This window comes from Lactuca saligna, chromosome 9, assembly GCF_052625555.1.
Source record: "Lactuca saligna cultivar CGN05327 chromosome 9, ASM5262555v1, whole genome shotgun sequence".
Classification (NCBI taxonomy): Eukaryota; Viridiplantae; Streptophyta; class Magnoliopsida; order Asterales; family Asteraceae; genus Lactuca; species Lactuca saligna.
This window is the reverse complement of record NC_136425.1, coordinates 25,506,914-25,525,437: the sequence shown is the minus strand read 5'-3', so window position 1 is coordinate 25,525,437 and position 18,524 is coordinate 25,506,914. Positions and strand designations below refer to the sequence as shown.

The 18,524-nt window shown below is 36.0% G+C and overlaps 1 protein-coding gene and 2 long non-coding RNA genes across 3 annotated transcripts; 1 reads left to right on the top strand and 2 right to left on the bottom strand.

Annotated features, from left to right (window-relative positions):
• Positions 1 to 707: 707 nt before the first annotated feature.
• Positions 708 to 2,145, bottom strand: LOC145014410 (uncharacterized). Its single transcript, XR_013665525.1, has 3 exons — positions 1,966 to 2,145; positions 1,517 to 1,585; positions 708 to 884 (listed from the first exon to the last, which is right to left on the bottom strand). It is a non-coding gene; the product is annotated as an uncharacterized LOC145014410 (long non-coding RNA).
• An 8,559-nt stretch (positions 2,146 to 10,704) lies between these two features.
• Positions 10,705 to 11,557, top strand: LOC145014815 (uncharacterized). Its single transcript, XR_013665621.1, has 2 exons — positions 10,705 to 11,098; positions 11,193 to 11,557. It is a non-coding gene; the product is annotated as an uncharacterized LOC145014815 (long non-coding RNA).
• Positions 11,558 to 11,693: 136 nt separating this feature from the next.
• On the bottom strand, positions 11,694 to 15,583 carry LOC145014814 (Flavodoxin family protein). The gene is made up of 12 exons (XM_078973252.1): positions 14,907 to 15,583; positions 14,687 to 14,764; positions 14,502 to 14,606; positions 14,330 to 14,421; positions 14,043 to 14,227; positions 13,855 to 13,952; positions 13,705 to 13,779; positions 13,481 to 13,591; positions 13,282 to 13,413; positions 12,964 to 13,083; positions 12,642 to 12,858; positions 11,694 to 12,553 (listed from the first exon to the last, which is right to left on the bottom strand). Exons 1-12 carry the CDS (start codon positions 15,042 to 15,044, stop codon positions 12,030 to 12,032), a joined length of 1,875 nt encoding a protein of 624 aa, XP_078829378.1. The 5' UTR covers positions 15,045 to 15,583; the 3' UTR covers positions 11,694 to 12,029.
• Between the last annotated feature and the right edge of the window lie 2,941 nt (positions 15,584 to 18,524).

The window sequence follows — 18,524 nt, the reverse complement described above, 5'->3', positions numbered from 1 at the left end:
AGTATTATTACATGATAATATTAGTAGAAGTATTATTAATTAAAAGATTAATGTATATTAAATGCCTTATACTCTATGTTAATATATATACACTGAATTAGGATAGTGTTATCTAAACATGGTTGGTATTGGAAGTTAATTAAGGGGATTGTAGTCTACTCTATTTTTAAACTAAGACGTATAAAGTATATTTAGATCCAGTTAAGTTGGATAAAAGTGTATTCACGTACTGCATTGTGATAGTATTTTTTAAATAGGAAAAAGGTTTTGGAAGTTGATTACATGCATCATAGTCTTGTCTAGTGATAAAGTAAGACTTATTAATGATCCTTAGTTCAAAGTGAGTTGAATAAATGGGTAGTAATCTAACAAAGGATGTATGTGAGAATGGAACAGATAGTAGAGCTTTATTTTATGGCATTATCATGTGTCACGATACGGGTTACGTACTAGACTTATTTGATAAGTTAGATATTGGGTAGTCACATTTTGGGTGTGTGTGAGATTGGAATGGATAGGAGAGTTATGTTTTTCGTGCCACTATCATGAGCCCGGGAGCAGGCTCCATATAAGTCATATGTCAGAGTAAGATGACGACCACTGTGACATCCCCAAAATCACGGCCAGAAAAGACCGATTTTGTTTATGCTTTATAAAAATCAGAGTACTTCATTTTATAAAAAGGTTGTGGAATTTGTTCCCAGAAAAACACGATAAATACGTTATTAAAACATTTTCGAAGAAACGTATTTTTATTCATCTTAAAACGTTTGGGATGTCATCGTTAATACAGAAACATAAGCATAAACAGAACTTACATTTATTTACACTAGTGATCTACATCTCTTTAAATCTCTCAGTGTAAAGTGACTTCATATCAACACCTGTGATATACATAAACTGAGTGGGTCAGGTTGGGAAACCTGGTGAGTACATAGGGTTTTCAACCCACAATAATATAATTGTTATGTTTAATCATCAAACAATTAACCCCATTACCCATCCCCGTTATCTTCTTTACTCTTGAAGATTTAACCTAAGAGTCGTCTATCCTGCATTTGTTTATTCCGAAGTCCCTTACTTCCAGGGTTATAGGACTGGCACTAAATCCATAGCTGCCGATGTTAGTTCGTAAAGCACTAATTCCATAGCTGCTATATCCTACTTATCGGGTACTAAATCTATAGCTACCAGCGTTCAACAGGTACTAAGTCCATAGCTACCAATTCCTACAGGTACTAAATCCATAACTACCGGTGTTTGTCCCATAGGCACTAAGTCTATAGCTGCCAGTGTATACTCACGTCATCTTCTATCTCTCATCATCTTTCTACCCATCATCATACCCCACATATTCGTATATATAAAATACGTATACAGTTTAAATCCTTTAAAACATGTATAAAACGTTCATCCAACATAGACAGCAAGTATTCAGATAATATGCACACATAGCAAGTAATTTATATAAAATACTTCATATCTATGTGTAAGATGAAAGGGACTATGCACTCACCTGAGAAGTTGGTGACTCGGTACTCGGACAGCGCTTCGTTTACTTTAAAATAATTTCCTTTGACGAAACCTAGTATTATCACCACTAGATTTTAGTCTAATATTACCGTGACTAATTATTAGTCTTATTATTATTATTATTATTATTATTATTATTATTATTATTATTATTATATAAGCGTTTAAACAATACTTTCCAACTACTATGTACAGACAGGGGCCAGACATAAAACACCGGAGGGCAGGACCATTTTGGCGTATAGCACTTCTGAAATCCAACAACCCTATGCGGCCCTTTAAACCAGATTCTCCGTACCGCGAGTAGTTAAAAGATATTATAACGACACTTATATAAGTCATAATAATAGCTCAAATATTTATTATAAATTTATAATAACAATACTAATTTTAAATATAAACTATATTTAAAATAGGGTAAGCATAACTTACTTTCAAGGGGATTTTAGCTAGGAGTCGGGCTCTGCAGGGGCAGAACTTCGTCGTTGAATCTTTCTAAGAAAGATTCGTGCAGCGCTTCAGCGCTCACCTTACTATACTAAAACTACAGAAAGAGAAGTCGAATCACGAGGGACCGAAATGCTCGGGGGATAAGGAGAGAAAGACTCTTGAATCAAGAGAATGGTGCAAGAAATATGAGAGCCCAAGGCTCTTATTTATACTAATTGAATTTTCAAAAACTACCCTCCATAATTACTTAATGACCTTTTAGTTATATAAACAACTAAACACCCCTCTATAATACTATTTTAAATGGATTTAATGATATTTGTACTAAACTAATGTCGAAAGAACTCAACATTAGTCTTATAATGACCGCATCGTCGATACCTTTCTAATGATATATACATATGTATATATATGTGTACGTTTACATGATTTATACTTTATTTTAATACGTAAATATGCTATTATAATTTGTAACTCGTTCATACGAACTCCGTTTTTGATGTTCTTTATATCCACGCGTAGGTGGAGACGTACTCTACAACTTTCGTTTAGACTCCGTCGGCTAATTTTGACTTTATTTTTAAAGTTATATTTTTAACAGGCCGGGACAGGATTGGTCCGTTAAAATCTCATAACTTCTTTATCCGATGTCCATTTTCGTCTGCATTTTTATCGTTATGCTACTAATAACGAGATCTTCAATTCTTGTTTAGGTTGTGTCGGCTAAAAATCAATCGATCTAAAATTCGAATTTCGAGTTGTACACCGCTAATCCGAAACTTCGAAAAATCATAACTTCTTCATACGAAGTCAGATTTGGGTGTTCTTTTTATCGATGTTCTTAGTTTAACATATTCTACGACTTTCGTTTAGAGCGCTAAGGCTAAATCTCTCTATATCATAAATTTACTATTTACGCTTCCCAGCGCCGCGCCGGTTCCGACGCGAAACTTCGACGGGTCATAACTTCTTCGTTATAACTCGGATTTCGGCGTTCTTTATATGTACGGAAACCTTGTGACATATTCTACAACTTGGTTAAGATTATTTATTCTAAATAATCTTTTTGTACAAAGTCGTTTTCGACCCCTATTGCCTCTAAATTGACTAGCCCGGATATGCGGGCGTTACAATTATCTCCCCCTTAGGATGATTACGTCCCAAGATCATCAATGAAACAGGGCTTGTATAATGACTCCATACGTCATCTCTTCATCCTAGGTAATAATTATAACTTCTATATTCCTTCAAGTCTATCTCTTAGACTCATTGACTGTAAGCAGTACTCGATCGTGCACCTGCTCTCTACCTCACGCTAGACTTCAAATTATGACCTATCATCATGTGATGCACGTTTAGACTTAGGTCTCTTAGAGTTAAATTCTAAAATAGACTATGCCTTCCTTCATGTTCTAATGTGATATAATCACACTTTAACATGTAGCGTTTCTGGCTACCAACTTCTTTAACAACGAACGCGATACTTCTATTGATCGCTTTGATTTCAATTATTTGGTTTAAGTCGGACGCTACATCGAACTTGGTTCCCTGAACCACGCAACATACTCATGGTAGTCGGACTCAATTCGGTACGACCACTAGGGTCGGGAATTAACAATCTTTTTAGTCATTATCGAAACGATGGTAATGACATACTTGAAAAAAAAACAGAATCCGTTACTAGCTTCTTGGTAACCTTGTGACTTTCCCTGATCCAAGTGTGAGTCTTGTGCTTCCGGTAGTATAGGCCTCTACTACCATTCACACCTACTCATACTCGTCCCAAGTATTGTCTCGCAGTTTCCCAATTCACCATGCAGCAAATCACACAATCATTCAACACATCAGATAACAAAACGAAGGTTTTATTTTATTACTTGAAACGATTACACAGGTGTTCAAGTTTACCCTAAACTATGCCTCTACTAGGCTACATCATACGAAACTATGGCTACTGCATAATCTGATCTTCGGGTAAGAAGTCCTCATTCTTGATTCCTTGCATGGTTCTCTGCTTCATTGAGGATCATGTGAAATGCCCTTGGCCTTGGTGGCGTTTCTGGTCTTGCTGCTTTATTTTTCCTTGGGCAGTCTCTGGACATGTGCCCCTTGCCTCCACATTCGTAGCATACTTTGTCATTATGTGTGCAGTCTTTGGAATAGTGACCAGTCCTCCCACACTTGTAACAGGTCACTTCTTCGTTGCACTTCCCACCATGCTTCTTCTTGCATTTATCACACCATCTTGCTTCACTTCCATCTCCTCCTCCAAACTTTGAGAATTTGCTTTCCTTGTTCGACCTCGAAGATCCTTCAAACTTCCGCTTCTCTCCTGCCTTATCTTTTTCTAGACCCTTTTCTCTTATCTGGGCCTCTACGTTCTTAGCTGCCCTAACAGCTGCTTTCAAGGTAGTTGCCATTTTGACCATTGGGCCAAAGTCAGTGGGCAGTCCGTTAGCAAACCAATCAATCTTGGAGAGTTCAGTAGGCACCAAGTAGGGGAATAGCTTCATCCTCTCGGTGAATGCGGTGGCATACTCATCAACACTCATCTTCCCTTTCTTCAGGTTCTGAAACTCGTTGTTTAGGTCTATCAGATCCATCTCTGAGCAGTATTGCATTTTCAACTGTTCCAAAAACTCTTCCCACGACATCCTTAAGGTTTCTCCTCGTGGCATCGTATCTGCCAATAACTTCCACCAACTCAAAACTCCAGTTTTCAGTTGTCTTACAGCGAAGACGGTCTTCTGTTTCTTGCTACAGTCACAACTCTCAAACACCATCTCCATCTCGGAGATCCAATCCATAATCTCAACAGGCTTTGGGCTTCCTGAGAGACTTGGTGGTTTCACACCCAAGAAATTCTTGTACATCCGCCCATCCTTGATGTTTCTCCCTTCTGGGCCATCCCTTTCTTAACCTTGAGTCCCTACTTGACTCACTTGGCGGCTGTAGTTCCCTTCCTCAGATTGCTCGGGAATTGGCTCCGTCGGTTCAACATGTACGGTAGGTTCGTCCCTATTCAACATTTGTCTCATTTCTTCCCTTTGTTCAGCTAACATAGCCCGAATCATGGCTTGAACTCCAGCCATGGTGACTGGCTCAGGCGCAACTTCTTCAACAACAGGTATTTGCTGAACCACTGGGGGTTGGTTTCTTTTCCCATTCACATTTACGTTTCCGCTACGGGTTCTTGCCATCCTGATCTCTACACCGAATAAGGTGAATCTAGACCTTTACTTAGGATTGACGTTTAAATCATCCTTATCACTCCGAAACGTTTATATGCTAGTTCTAATATCGTATTCGTACGTTTAGAATCCTAAACACATAAGGTTTCCAGATCCGGTCGGCACCAGACCATAGATCCGATCAAACTATAGCATAACAAATCATTTAGCACATAAAAGTAATTTAGGCATCATTCCTAAATTAAGCTAGTGCTCACACCTCACAATCATCGCTTAGCATTCTAAGTTTAAGTTTAGAAATAAATCCATATTCCTAGTTCGCTTAAACTAATGCTCTAATACCAACTGTGACATCCCCAAAATCACGGCCAGAAAAGACCGATTTTGTTTATGATTTATAAAAATCAGAGTACTTCATTTTATAAAAAGGCTGCGGAATTTGTTCCCAGAAAAACACGATAAATACGTTATTAAAACATTTTCGAAGAGACGTATTTTTATTCATCTTAAAACGTTTGGGATGTCATCGTTAATACAGAAACATAAGCATAAACAAAACTTACATTTATTTACACTAGTGATCTACATCTCTTTAAATCTCTCAATGTAAAGTGACTTCATATCAACACCTGTGATATACATAAACTGAGTGGGTCAGGTTGGGAAACCTGGTGAGTACATAGGGTTTTCAACCCACAATAATATAATTGTTATGTTTAATCATCAAACAATTAACCCCATTACCCATCCCCGTTATCTTCTTTACTCTTGAAGATTTAACCTAAGAGTCGTCTATCCTGCATTTGTTTATTCCGAAGTCCCTTACTTCCAGGGTTATAGGACTGACACTAAATCCATAGCTGCCGATGTTAGTTCGTAAAGCACTAATTCCATAGCTGCTATATCCTACTTATCGGGTACTAAATCTATAGCTACCAGCGTTCAACAGGTACTAAGTCCATAGCTACCAATTCCTACAGGTACTAAATCCATAACTACCGGTGTTTGTCCCATAGGCACTAAGTCTATAGCTGCCAGTGTATACTCACGTCATCTTCTATCTCTCATCATCTTTCTACCCATCATCATACCCCACATATTCGTATATATAAAATACGTATACAGTTTAAATCCTTTAAAACATGTATAAAACGTTCATCCAACATAGACAACAAGTATTCAGATAATATGCACACATAGCAAGTAATTTATATAAAATACTTCATATCTATGTGTAAGATGAAAGGGACTATGCACTCACCTGAGAAGTTGGTGACTCGGTACTCGGACAGCGCTTCGTTTACTTTAAAATAATTTCCTTTGACGAAACCTAGTATTATCACCACTAGATTTTAGTCTAATATTACCGTGACTAATTATTAGTCTTATTATTATTATTATTATTATTATTATTATTATTATATAAGCGTTTAAACAATACTTTCCAACTACTATGTACAGACAGGGGCCAGACATAAAACACCGGAGGGCAGGACCATTTTGGCGTATAGCACTTCTGAAATCCAACAACCCTATGCGGCCCTTTAAACCAGATTCTCCGTACCGCGAGTAGTTAAAAGATATTATAACGACACTTATATAAGTCATAATAATAGCTCAAATATTTATTATAAATTTATAATAACAATACTAATTTTAAATATAAACTATATTTAAAATAGGGTAAGCATAACTTACTTTCAAGGGGATTTTAGCTAGGAGTCGGGCTCTGCAGGGGCAGAACTTCGTCGTTGAATCTTTCTAAGAAAGATTCGTGCAGCGCTTCAGCGCTCACCTTACTATACTAAAACTACAGAAAGAGAAGTCGAATCACGAGGGACCGAAATGCTCGGGGGATAAGGAGAGAAAGACTCTTGAATCAAGAGAATGGTGCAAGAAATATGAGAGCCCAAGGCTCTTATTTATACTAATTGAATTTTCAAAAACTACCCTCCATAATTACTTAATGACCTTTTAGTTATATAAACAACTAAACACCCCTCTATAATACTATTTTAAATGGATTTAATGATATTTGTACTAAACTAATGTCGAAAGAACTCAACATTAGTCTTATAATGACCGCATCGTCGATACCTTTCTAATGATATATACATATGTATATATATGTGTACGTTTACATGATTTATACTTTATTTTAATACGTAAATATGCTATTATAATTTGTAACTCGTTCATACGAACTCCGTTTTTGATGTTCTTTATATCCACGCGTAGGTGGAGACGTACTCTACAACTTTCGTTTAGACTCCGTCGGCTAATTTTGACTTTATTTTTAAAGTTATATTTTTAACAGGCCGGGACAGGATTGGTCCGTTAAAATCTCATAACTTCTTTATCCGATGTCCATTTTCGTCTGCATTTTTATCGTTATGCTACTAATAACGAGATCTTCAATTCTTGTTTAGGTTGTGTCGGCTAAAAATCAATCGATCTAAAATTCGAATTTCGAGTTGTACACCGCTAATCCGAAACTTCGAAAAATCATAACTTCTTCATACGAAGTCAGATTTGGGTGTTCTTTTTATCAATGTTCTTAGTTTAACATATTCTACGACTTTCGTTTAGAGCGCTAAGGCTAAATCTCTCTATATCATAAATTTACTATTTACGCTTCCCAGCGCCGCGCCGGTTCCGACGCGAAACTTCGACGGGTCATAACTTCTTCGTTATAACTCGGATTTCGGCGTTCTTTATATGTACGGAAACCTTGTGACATATTCTACAACTTGGTTAAGATTATTTATTCTAAATAATCTTTTTGTAGAAAAGTCGTTTTCGACCCCTATTGCCTCTAAATTGACTAGCCCGGATATGCGGGCGTTACAACCACTGACCATTCTAAACAGTCTGATAGATCACTAGCAAGATCATTATGTATAGGTGTTAATAAATCATAATATTTGGGAGTATAGATTGTGTGTTCATTCAAGTACTCCATCCTCTTCATGGTTTCCTTTCATGACTTACATTGTCCAAGGAATCTCTTAGCTATGTAGTTAAACCGTTGTTTTAAATGATTCGCCAGGTAAGTATTCTTCCAGATAATCATTAATTAGAATTCCTGAGAATCGATTGCGCGGGGCATGTATGGGTACATTGTTTATAGATGTCCTCGTTGGATTATATATCTATAGTGTTTAGTAATAATTGGTTTTGCAGGTTTATTGATTATGGATTATTATCATAATAACATTGTGGGGATTGAAAACCGTATGTATCTCACCACGTTTCCCAACCTGGCATCCTCAATTTTTATGCATCATAGGTAGTAGTGTTAATATTGATGGAGACTTGAATAAGATGTTGAGTGATTAAAGAGAAGACCTACAATAGTGTTCATGATTATTAGGTCTTTATGATGTAACTATGCTTTCTATTGATTATGACATCCTTAGAGTGTTATTATTTTAAAAACAAACATATGTACTCAAAAATGTTTTAATATAGTGGGAATTTTCAGAAACAAAGATGTTATGGTTTTTCAAGCGTAAAGAAAAAGTTCTTTTTGATTCTAGAAAACAGGGGATGTCATTGTGTGTGCGTGCGTGTGTGTGTGTGTGTATATATATATATATATATATATATATATATATATATATATATATATATATATATATATGGGACGCTTCACTTGATATTAAAAAAAAAAAAAAAAAAGTAGAGATCTTGAGATTCAACCTCAGCCACATATTTTTCATTTGTCGCTCTAATGCTCCAGCGTATCGGCAGCAACAAAGTATGCCTAATCATAAATGATCATACATATATGTTTGTTTACAGATTGAGAATCAGAAATGATTATGACAATTGGTGGCAGAAGGGTGGTAGTGACAGAGATGGTGGTGGTATAAGTAACGGAGGTGACATTGGTGGGGTCGGTTGGTGGCTAGTGTCAGAGATGGTGGTAGTGGTGGTGGTGGCGGCGGTTATGGTGGTGGAGGATAAAGGAATGTGTGGCGTTGTATAATCATTTATGATTATACCAGGCCTGTCGCACCGGTACGCTGGAGGCTAAGAGTGGCATATGTGAAATACGTGGCTGAGGTTGAATATCAAAATCTCTATTTTATTTTTATTCTCAACGGAACCTAGCTATATATATATATATATATATATATATATATATATATATAGGATATAGATCCGGTAAGAAATTTTTTTTGGTAGGAAGATAAGAAATTTTTTTTCTACATATTTTTTTGACGAACAAAAAAATTGAATCACTAGATGATTCATTTGTAAGATGATTCACAAGAAAAAAATTCTCAAAAAAACATCTATATGATTCATTTTTAAGTACATTAAGAAAAAATCCACTTTTATGACAATTTTAGTGAATAACAACAAAATCATTATATAAGTGAATCATCGAGATGTTTTTTTGAGAATTTTTTCTTGTGAATCATCTTACAAATGAATCATCTAATGATTCATTTTGTTTGTTCGCGAAAAAAATATGTAGAAAAAAAATTTCTTACCTTCCTACCAATAATTTGCTTCTCATTTGATCTTGACTATATATATATATATATATATATATATATATATATATATATATATATATATATATATATATATATATATATATATATATATATATATATATATATATATATATATATATATATATATATCACAATCGCATACTTCATACAGCATCTTCAACATCATTAAAAATTCTAGAATTTTGAATAATTTGTTTTGAACATTTAAATGTCCATGTGTAATTTTTATTTTCAAATTAAACTATCCTGGTTCAAAATAAATTTGTAGACGGTAGGCATAATATACTATTATGTTCAAGTTAAATTTAATTGTTTGAATTTTTAATATCAAAGGTATGTATTTAAGATTCATGAAATCTTTGGAGTTTATTTTTAGGTTTTAAGAACCTTGCAAATATTTTTTCTTCATGTTATTCAAGCTACTGATATTTTCTAATCCTCAATTTTAATACGTAACGAATTACTTATTGATGTTATTAATAACTTTCTTGTAAGTTTACAATAGATATATTTTTATAAGTTTTAAAAAATCAAGGAATTAAACGAACCGGGTACCAGATATTGGAACCGCTACCCAGTGGTTCCGATTCCAGTTCCAAGATTTTAAGAACCGTCAGTTCCAATTCCAGTTAATTATCTGGGAGGAGAGTTTCAACCGGGTGTTGGGGCTTCAGTTCTAATTTATGTTTATTTATAAAACTGTTCCCTATAATTTAGAAATTGACAAGATAAATGAAACTGAAACCAGGGATACATTAGTCCTTTTACTCCAACTTAACAGCTTCTGCCTCATAGATTTAGCCCAAAGGAGCAAAGTTGCAAGAAAATTAAATCATACGGAACAGTCGTGCCAAAAATAAAAAATTTGGACTAAAACTGCAAATGGATGTAAACATGGACCGAAACTGTAATTTACTCTATGGAGTATCAAATGTTGATCGCACATAAAAACTACGGCACCAATGCTTAGAAACTTCGGTGGAAACCCAGAGTAAAAGACAAGAAACGTACAAAGCATGCATATGTAATCATATCTAGAAGCACATAGGCTTTAAATACACATCAACACCAAACCAGCAAACCCTTCTAGATTCTCATGTTTTAATATTCATTTAAATCCCTTTCAATCGTTACTTTAATAATTTATCGACGACTAAGTCGACCTTGTGTATAGTCAACTCGAGCGACAGATATAGTTTTCAATCATCAACCTTTTGGTGTTTATATACAAACCCAAAAACCAATCATACATGCCAGCATCGTTGTATTAATTAAAAGAAAAGATGATTAAGCCTCCTTCCCTCATCTTCATGTTCCTTCTGATTACCAGTTATAGATTCCAGTCTCATCCTCTGATGACAGAAGCAAGATCACTCTCCATCATCCCTCAGCAAAGTAAGCACCAACGACAACCCAGAATCTGTGTTTCTAATTGTTTCTATATAAAATTACTTATGCTAAATAAAAGTTGTTTTGGTCATTTTTGCAGGATATCTAAGTAGTTTCGATACACTTGGAATGATATGTAAATGTTGTGATCTTCCTAAGAACGAATGCACAAGCAAATGGAATGGATCTTGTTCTAATATCCAATGCATTCCTTGGAGATTTCATTGACGCCTTTTCATATTTCGCATCCATGTATCATATATAGAATTCTTTTTTGGTTTAATTAGAATTGCAGCTTTTTGCATATTGATGTGTAGGAAGGAGATATCTTACTGATTCTCACCTTCTTATTGCTGCTACAAAAAACATGATGGAAATTAGAAATATCATTTAGAAGACTAACAATATTGTAAGTACTTGAATAGATGATTAAGACCCACTTCTTGCGAGAAGGTTTGTGCACCACATATATCTTATCTAACCATTAGATTTCGTTTTTTTTTTTTTATGTTTTTCTTCATCATAACGTTGGATAATTTATCTATTTCAGTTCGTTCTGATAGTCGATGAAAACATATATAGAAGAGAAATAGCGCATAAGAATGCAAATATTAACTTTGCCTTTGCTTTATTTAAGCTTCAACCAATATTCATACATATCGAGTATATGTTTTAACAAATCTTATGTCGTTGGTCTAGAAACAACTCATCAATTGAAATGTTCACCTAGTCATCTTTTAGAGGGCATATAAATTTGATGTTTTATTTAATGTAGAGAAGTAATTACTACAAAATAGAAGCGCAAACTTTACTTTCCTTTATAATCGACCTAAATCCTACAAAATTTTAAATTTTAAACCATAAATAGCTCCACACAGTGTACCTGTGTACCTGATACATATATACAGTACAATAGTACAATATTGTATCAGGCACACTAAGCCCATGCTTCAACATGGTACTTTCCACCTCTCTCCAACATCCTCAACCACCTAACCGCCGCTTCTCTCTCCACCCCACTTTCTCTCTCCACAATCTCCTCAAAAGCCGCCAAAACATCCGCCGGCATATTACTCGAAGACCCCGCAACATAAACCGCCGCCCCTTTACTCAAAAGCTCCCACACTTTCCCACTTTGTTCACGCATCTTATGTTGTACATACACTTTTTGCGGTTGGTCTCTTGAAAAAGCAACATAAAACCCTCCGCCTTTTTCTTCCGAAAGTACCCCTCCATTTTGCGAATGGGAAACCCAAAAATCTTTGTATAAGAAGTCATTATCCTCGTTTCGACATCCAAAAAAGAAAAGAATCGGCCCAGAATTACTTGCGTTTAAGGCCCGCTCCTCCACGAACCCGCGAAAAGGTGCACACCCGGTTCCGGGCCCAATAAGGATGAGGGGGAGTGAGGGGTGTGGGGCAGGGAGTGAGCCTTTGTGAAACCATGCTGGTATGCAGACTCCTGTTTAAAAAAATGAGCAAAAACAGTAAGGTGGTGTTTGGTATGATGGAATCGAGAAAGGAATGGAATGGAATTGTTGATTCCATACTTTGATGAGGATGAAGTGAAGCTAGCCAGTTGGAGCATAAACCGATGCGTTTCCTCTTAAAAGGAGTTGTCCATGAAACTATGCTGACTGTGAGGTGTACTTGATTCGGGTGAACATTAGGAGAAGAAGAAATTGAAAAAGCTCGTGTTTTCAATGGAGGAGTCAGCTGCACCAACCACTCAAATGGCATATCTACAGATGGGAAATCCTCGAGTACCTGTAAAAAAAAAAAGACCATATTGCCCTTCCTTCCTTCACCACCAAATAAAATAAATGCGAAAACTTTCTTTTTGGCAAAATAAAATTCAAAATATATATATACCTCTAAAACAGTCCTTCGTTCTTTCTGGTTGTATTGGTAGAGATCATCTCTTCCTTCTGGTGAGGCGAAATATTCAAGCCTCTCTTTTTCATGTTCAGCACTCGCAAAAAAACTCATGACCTACACGATATTGGAATGGAATGACTTATTACATTCCGTTTTCACGTTTGTTGGCGTGTAGGAATGGAATAGGTTTTCATAAGAAATAATTGGATGCTAAATCATGAAATATCACATACACCCTTGTTTGATTATAATTAATGAACTTGTTATTAATTAGCATATAAAAACACCAAAAAAATTGTTCAGACATTTTACCTCAAAAAAGTAACGTCTGGGTGAAGCTGATGCAATATCCATAGTCAACTCGACAAATGTTTTTAGTTTTATGGGATCTTTTGAGGCACCAACACCATCTTCAAGAGAGTCTTCTTTATTTCTAGACTTAACCTGAAATTTAATGTTTAGATTATATGCTATAAATGGATTTTACAACTATTTAAACAACATTACTCACAATGATACAGGATTCAGGGTTTAAATTACAGCGAGTCATGAATGCATCGATTGCTTCAGGGCTTTGTGAAGGAAGAATCTCAAGGACATCACCAACTTCATACTCGATAGTCTGAATAAAGCAAATTAGAAGCAATTTTATTAAGAGGGTTTCTTTTTATGTAAACTGTTATATATCATTAACCAAAAAAACAACTAATACATATAAGCTTTGATAATACTTACAGATGAAAGTGGCTCAAATTCCAAATGGCGTACATCTTTGTCATAACTTGTTCTAGTAATTGGTTGGTTTTTAACCTAAATCAAACAATCGTACAAATTATAAATTAACAAAAGAAGAATATAAAAAATACCAGGAAATTTCATCACTACCAGTTTCAAGAAGCAATCAGGTTTACTCTTGTCATTTGACTTTTTTGCAGACAACATTGACCGACACCTCACTATATCCTTCTCAAGTAACTTCAAATCTGTTACAAAAAAATAAGTTACAGTAAATAAAATCTGAACTTTGAAGGTTGAAAAAATAGTGAAATTTGAAAATAAACAAGGCTATATACCAATTTGTGCTGAAGGTTGTGAATGCACTGCATTCGAGTCAAGATATGTGATTTCCACTTTTGGTTGACCAAGCATCTTCATATCAGACACAGAAATATTTAAACCTTTTGGGAAGAATTTTGGATTTTTATTATATAACATGGTCCATAAAGATGACATCCATGGATCTAAGGACCCTTCATATCTGCATAAGAAAATCATAGCAACTTTTTTTAGTTTACCTATTATATATAATACAGAAAGATTATGCAACAAAGTTGTATAATACTGGAAATGACAAAGATACCCTGAAGGATGTTGATCATCTCCCAAACCTCTTTCAAGAATTGTAGTTCCCCCGAGATCTGTAAGTCTTTTGTCAAGCTTCTTTGCAACAAACTGAAATCACATGACAGATTTAAGTTATTACACAAATGTAATCTATAAGGATTACATACATGATAACTAATTCAACTTACATTGTATTTCTGATAACCAGAGTCTCCCAATCCAAAGACCGTGTAGTTTGTTTTTTCAAGCCACTGCCGGTTTAAACTTCTTTGCAAAAGAAATGTCCAAAACGCCTAAATTTGGGTAAGAATTAGAAAGAAGAAATAATAACAGATGCAAAGTTTGAAAGTTAAAGCAGTGATAAAGAACCAACCTTCATGGAATTGGGGGTGTCCCCTTGTCCAGTTGTGGACACCACAAAAATTACATATTCTTCACAGGGTAAGGAGCTCTGGTATAAGCAACAAGTAACATGCATAGCAGAAACACATAACAAATTGATTAGGAAATTGTTTGCGTAAACAAAATAGAGAAACCAAATAATCATTGGAAAGTGTAGCAAGGGGGCGTGTAATTGCATAAAGTTCACTTACGGGGTCAAATTCGTCGAGGGATAACATACGAATAGGGCAGCCTCTTTTTTCAGCTTCACGGCCTAATCGTTCGGCAGCATCTAACGCGTTGCCCGTCTCAGTGGCGTATAGAATCAACAGTGATCGAGATTTCGCCATTGCTATAAGAATTCAGAACTGTTGTATTATAGTAGTCTTAAGCTGAGATTGAAACAGTATAGCACACGCCGGAAACGGCGTCGGATATTGCTCTTTCAATGTGTGCTTCGCGGGCCAGGGAAAAATTAGCAAGGTTTTTAGCGGATTTCGTCTGCCAGAAAAAATTCTGGAGGCGTTTGGTTCACCAAAATCTTGTTAGAGAAAGAAAATAGATCGGGAGGCTCTGTTCATTTACTTTAGAGGGTTGAAGACAGCGTTGGTCGAAGATCGAAGGAGGACGGCGCTAGTGACAAAGAGATCGGAAGGTTCTTTGTTCTGCTAAAAGCTCTGGTCGGAGATGCGAAGAGAACGGCGCCAGTCGGAGAAGGCAGAGGACGGCAACAGGAGTTGTTACGGCTTTTTCTCTGTTGAAAACTCCGGTCACGAGAAAAGAGAAGAGAGGGCAGTGAAGGAAAACGAAGGAAATAGAAGGGTTGAGAGGGAGTGTAAACGCTGAATTGTTCAAAGGTTTTTATGGCCCCTCTGATTCGGCCAGAGGTAGAATGTTGGTGTTCCAAGGAGCCACCATGTTATAATGTTCGATTTTGTTAGGCATAGGAATCGTGTCGTGTTTGTGTTGACGTGTTGTGGGTTAGAGGATCAAAATACATTAATCCGAACACGATCTATTTAACTATATAGGTCACGGGTTGGCGGGTATGGAACATAAACTCATATACAACCCGCCAACCTACTTATTTATACGGGTTCATAAGTTGGAGGTTTGTGGGTTAGATTTGAATTCGTGGGTTTGTGGGCCAAATTCTATAAACAGTTCAAAGTTTTTAAGTTTCAATGGTTGCTTCGATTATGTAGTAATGACAAACAGGTGTGGAAGGGAAGTTGACAATGATGGGATTAAGATGGATTTAAGATAATCCCCTATGATTATCAAGATGGAGGTCCAAGAATTTATGGAGAGGTCCGAGAATTTTAAGCTTCGATGGTTGCTTCTAGGGGTGCAAACGAGTCAAGCTACTCACGAGCTACTCGAGATCGGATTGTTAAAAGCTCGACTCGAAACTGATTTTAGACGAGCTCAAGCCGAGCTCGAGCTTAATATTAAGCTTGTTTATTAAACGAGCTCGAGCTCAAGCCTATGTCACAAAGCTCGATTAGGCTCGCAAGCCTAAACGAGCCTTTATATCATATTATTTATTATTATTTATATATATTAAAAATAAAAACATAGTAGGGGAATTATGAATTTTGGTAAATAGTACACGAGCTTTTTAACGAGCTCGAGCTGAGCTTAAGCTTATTTAGGCACGCCCGATAAAAACGAGTCGAGCCCGAGCCTGAGCCGAGCTTGTATAACTCTTTACGAGCTCGAGCCGAGCTCAGTATAAGAAAGCTCGAATCGAGCCGAGCTCGAGCTCGAGCCTCATATAACTTAAACGAGCCCGAGCCGAGCCTGACCAGGCTCGGGCTCGGCTCAGCTCGGCTCGTTTGCACCTCAATTTTGCAGAAATAAAGAACGAACATAGATGGGAAGATGACAATGGGGTTTAAGAGTATCCATTGTGATTATCAAGATTGTGGTTTAAAAATTTATAAGGTGGCTAGATTTTTAAGCTTCAGTGGTTGTAGCGAATATTTAAAAAACGAAGAATGGACATGGAAGACAAGACGACCAGGGGAGGGGGGTTAAGAATTATTTAACTATTAAGATTAAGATCCAAGAATTTACGGGGTGATCCAAGATTTTTAAGCTTCGACGGTTGTTTCGATTTTACAAAAATAAAGAACCGGCATTTTACAAAAAAAAAAAATGGAGGTTTTAAAGCATCGATTGTGATATTCAAGATTAAGGTGCAATAACTTATGGAGTGGCGGAAGTGAGCACCACCCCTCCGAGGACATGATGGAGCAGAATTGTTGATGTGGCGTCTCTTTACACTAAGAGGTGTCGCCTCCATAAAATAGTCTTATATGTCATCAAAATTTATATGGTGAATAAATACATAAAGCAGCCGGATCCATTTATAAATGCTCAAGAGTTAGGGAGTGCAACTTTAGTTCTTTACTACCCCTCTCAATCCACATGCCACATAGACGCCACATCAACATTTCTTTCTCTTTGTACTTCTAACATTCTCATCCCTAAAAACTTGGAAATACATCTCTCTCAACCCACAAACCTTGGTATAACTTTTATGCATCTATCACAACAAGAGAGATAGATAGAGAGAGAGAGAGAAGGGAGAGAGCAGCGAGTTAGGAAAACCGTCCAACCCACACAAATACGGTACCGATTAGCCAGCCGGTCATACCCACCCCCTACCCGTACGACTATGTGCATCCTTAGGCTGGAGGGAGTCCATCCCTCCTAACCTAAATATGTGTTTGGTTGGTTGGAATGGAATTTAATATGGGGGAAAAAGTATCCAATTTCACCACATTTCAATGTTTTCAACTTTGCATGACGGAATTAAAATCCTAAATGAAAAAACCTTTCATCAAATAGGGAAAAACACTTTCCTTCCAGAAGATGATGAAATTAATTCTATGCTATGAAAGAAACTAGCATTTTACCTTATTACTTTTGTTATATTTCACAACATAACTCTATTATTGTTTCTATGTTGCAACTAACACATATGTTCTCCATACATCATGACACAATCAACCATCATCTCCTCTATTCCACACCGGACACCTTATCCTCGTTTCAACGGTTCCTCCGATGAAGTTTAAATCACATCTGTTCTCCATATCTCACGATGCAATTAGCCCTCATTTTCTATGTTCCACACGGAGGAACATGGTTTTACACATTGTTGTAGTCATCTTGTTAGTGATCAAAAACCATATAGATAAACAGACATATTAAGTGTATTTATTCAAATGTAGATCCATACCTAATACCAAATGAAATAGTTTATGAGAATGACACAATGTTTATATCACAAAGGATGTCTAGAACATGTTTTAAAAAGTTATGACATATTCTTGAAACATTTAGAGGCCTAAAATGAACAAGGAATATAGATATCGATAAACAAGTGGTCGTGTTTCTACATGTACGTGCTCATAATGTTGCTCGCTCGTAGTTATGTTGGAAAATTGTTGCTTGCTTATCATTGTGTTGGAAAAATTGTTGCTTGCTTATGTTTATGTTGGAAAAATTGTTCCATTTCTAAAATTAATAGTGATACTTATCTATTGGTTTTTGTTATGTTTATAGGTATGATTTTTTGTTATGTTTATAGGTACGACAAATCAAATTAGAACTTATAAGACATGGACAAATAACGAAGAAGCAAAACTAGTTGAAGTGTTGGTGAATATGACAAACGTTGGATTTAAAACCGGTAATGGTTTTACATCAAGTTATTTACAACACATTGAGCAAACATTGAAACAATCACTTCCTTAGGTAAGCCACGTATTGAGTCAAAGATAAAAACCATGGAAAGAGATTAACAATGTTTTAGATGT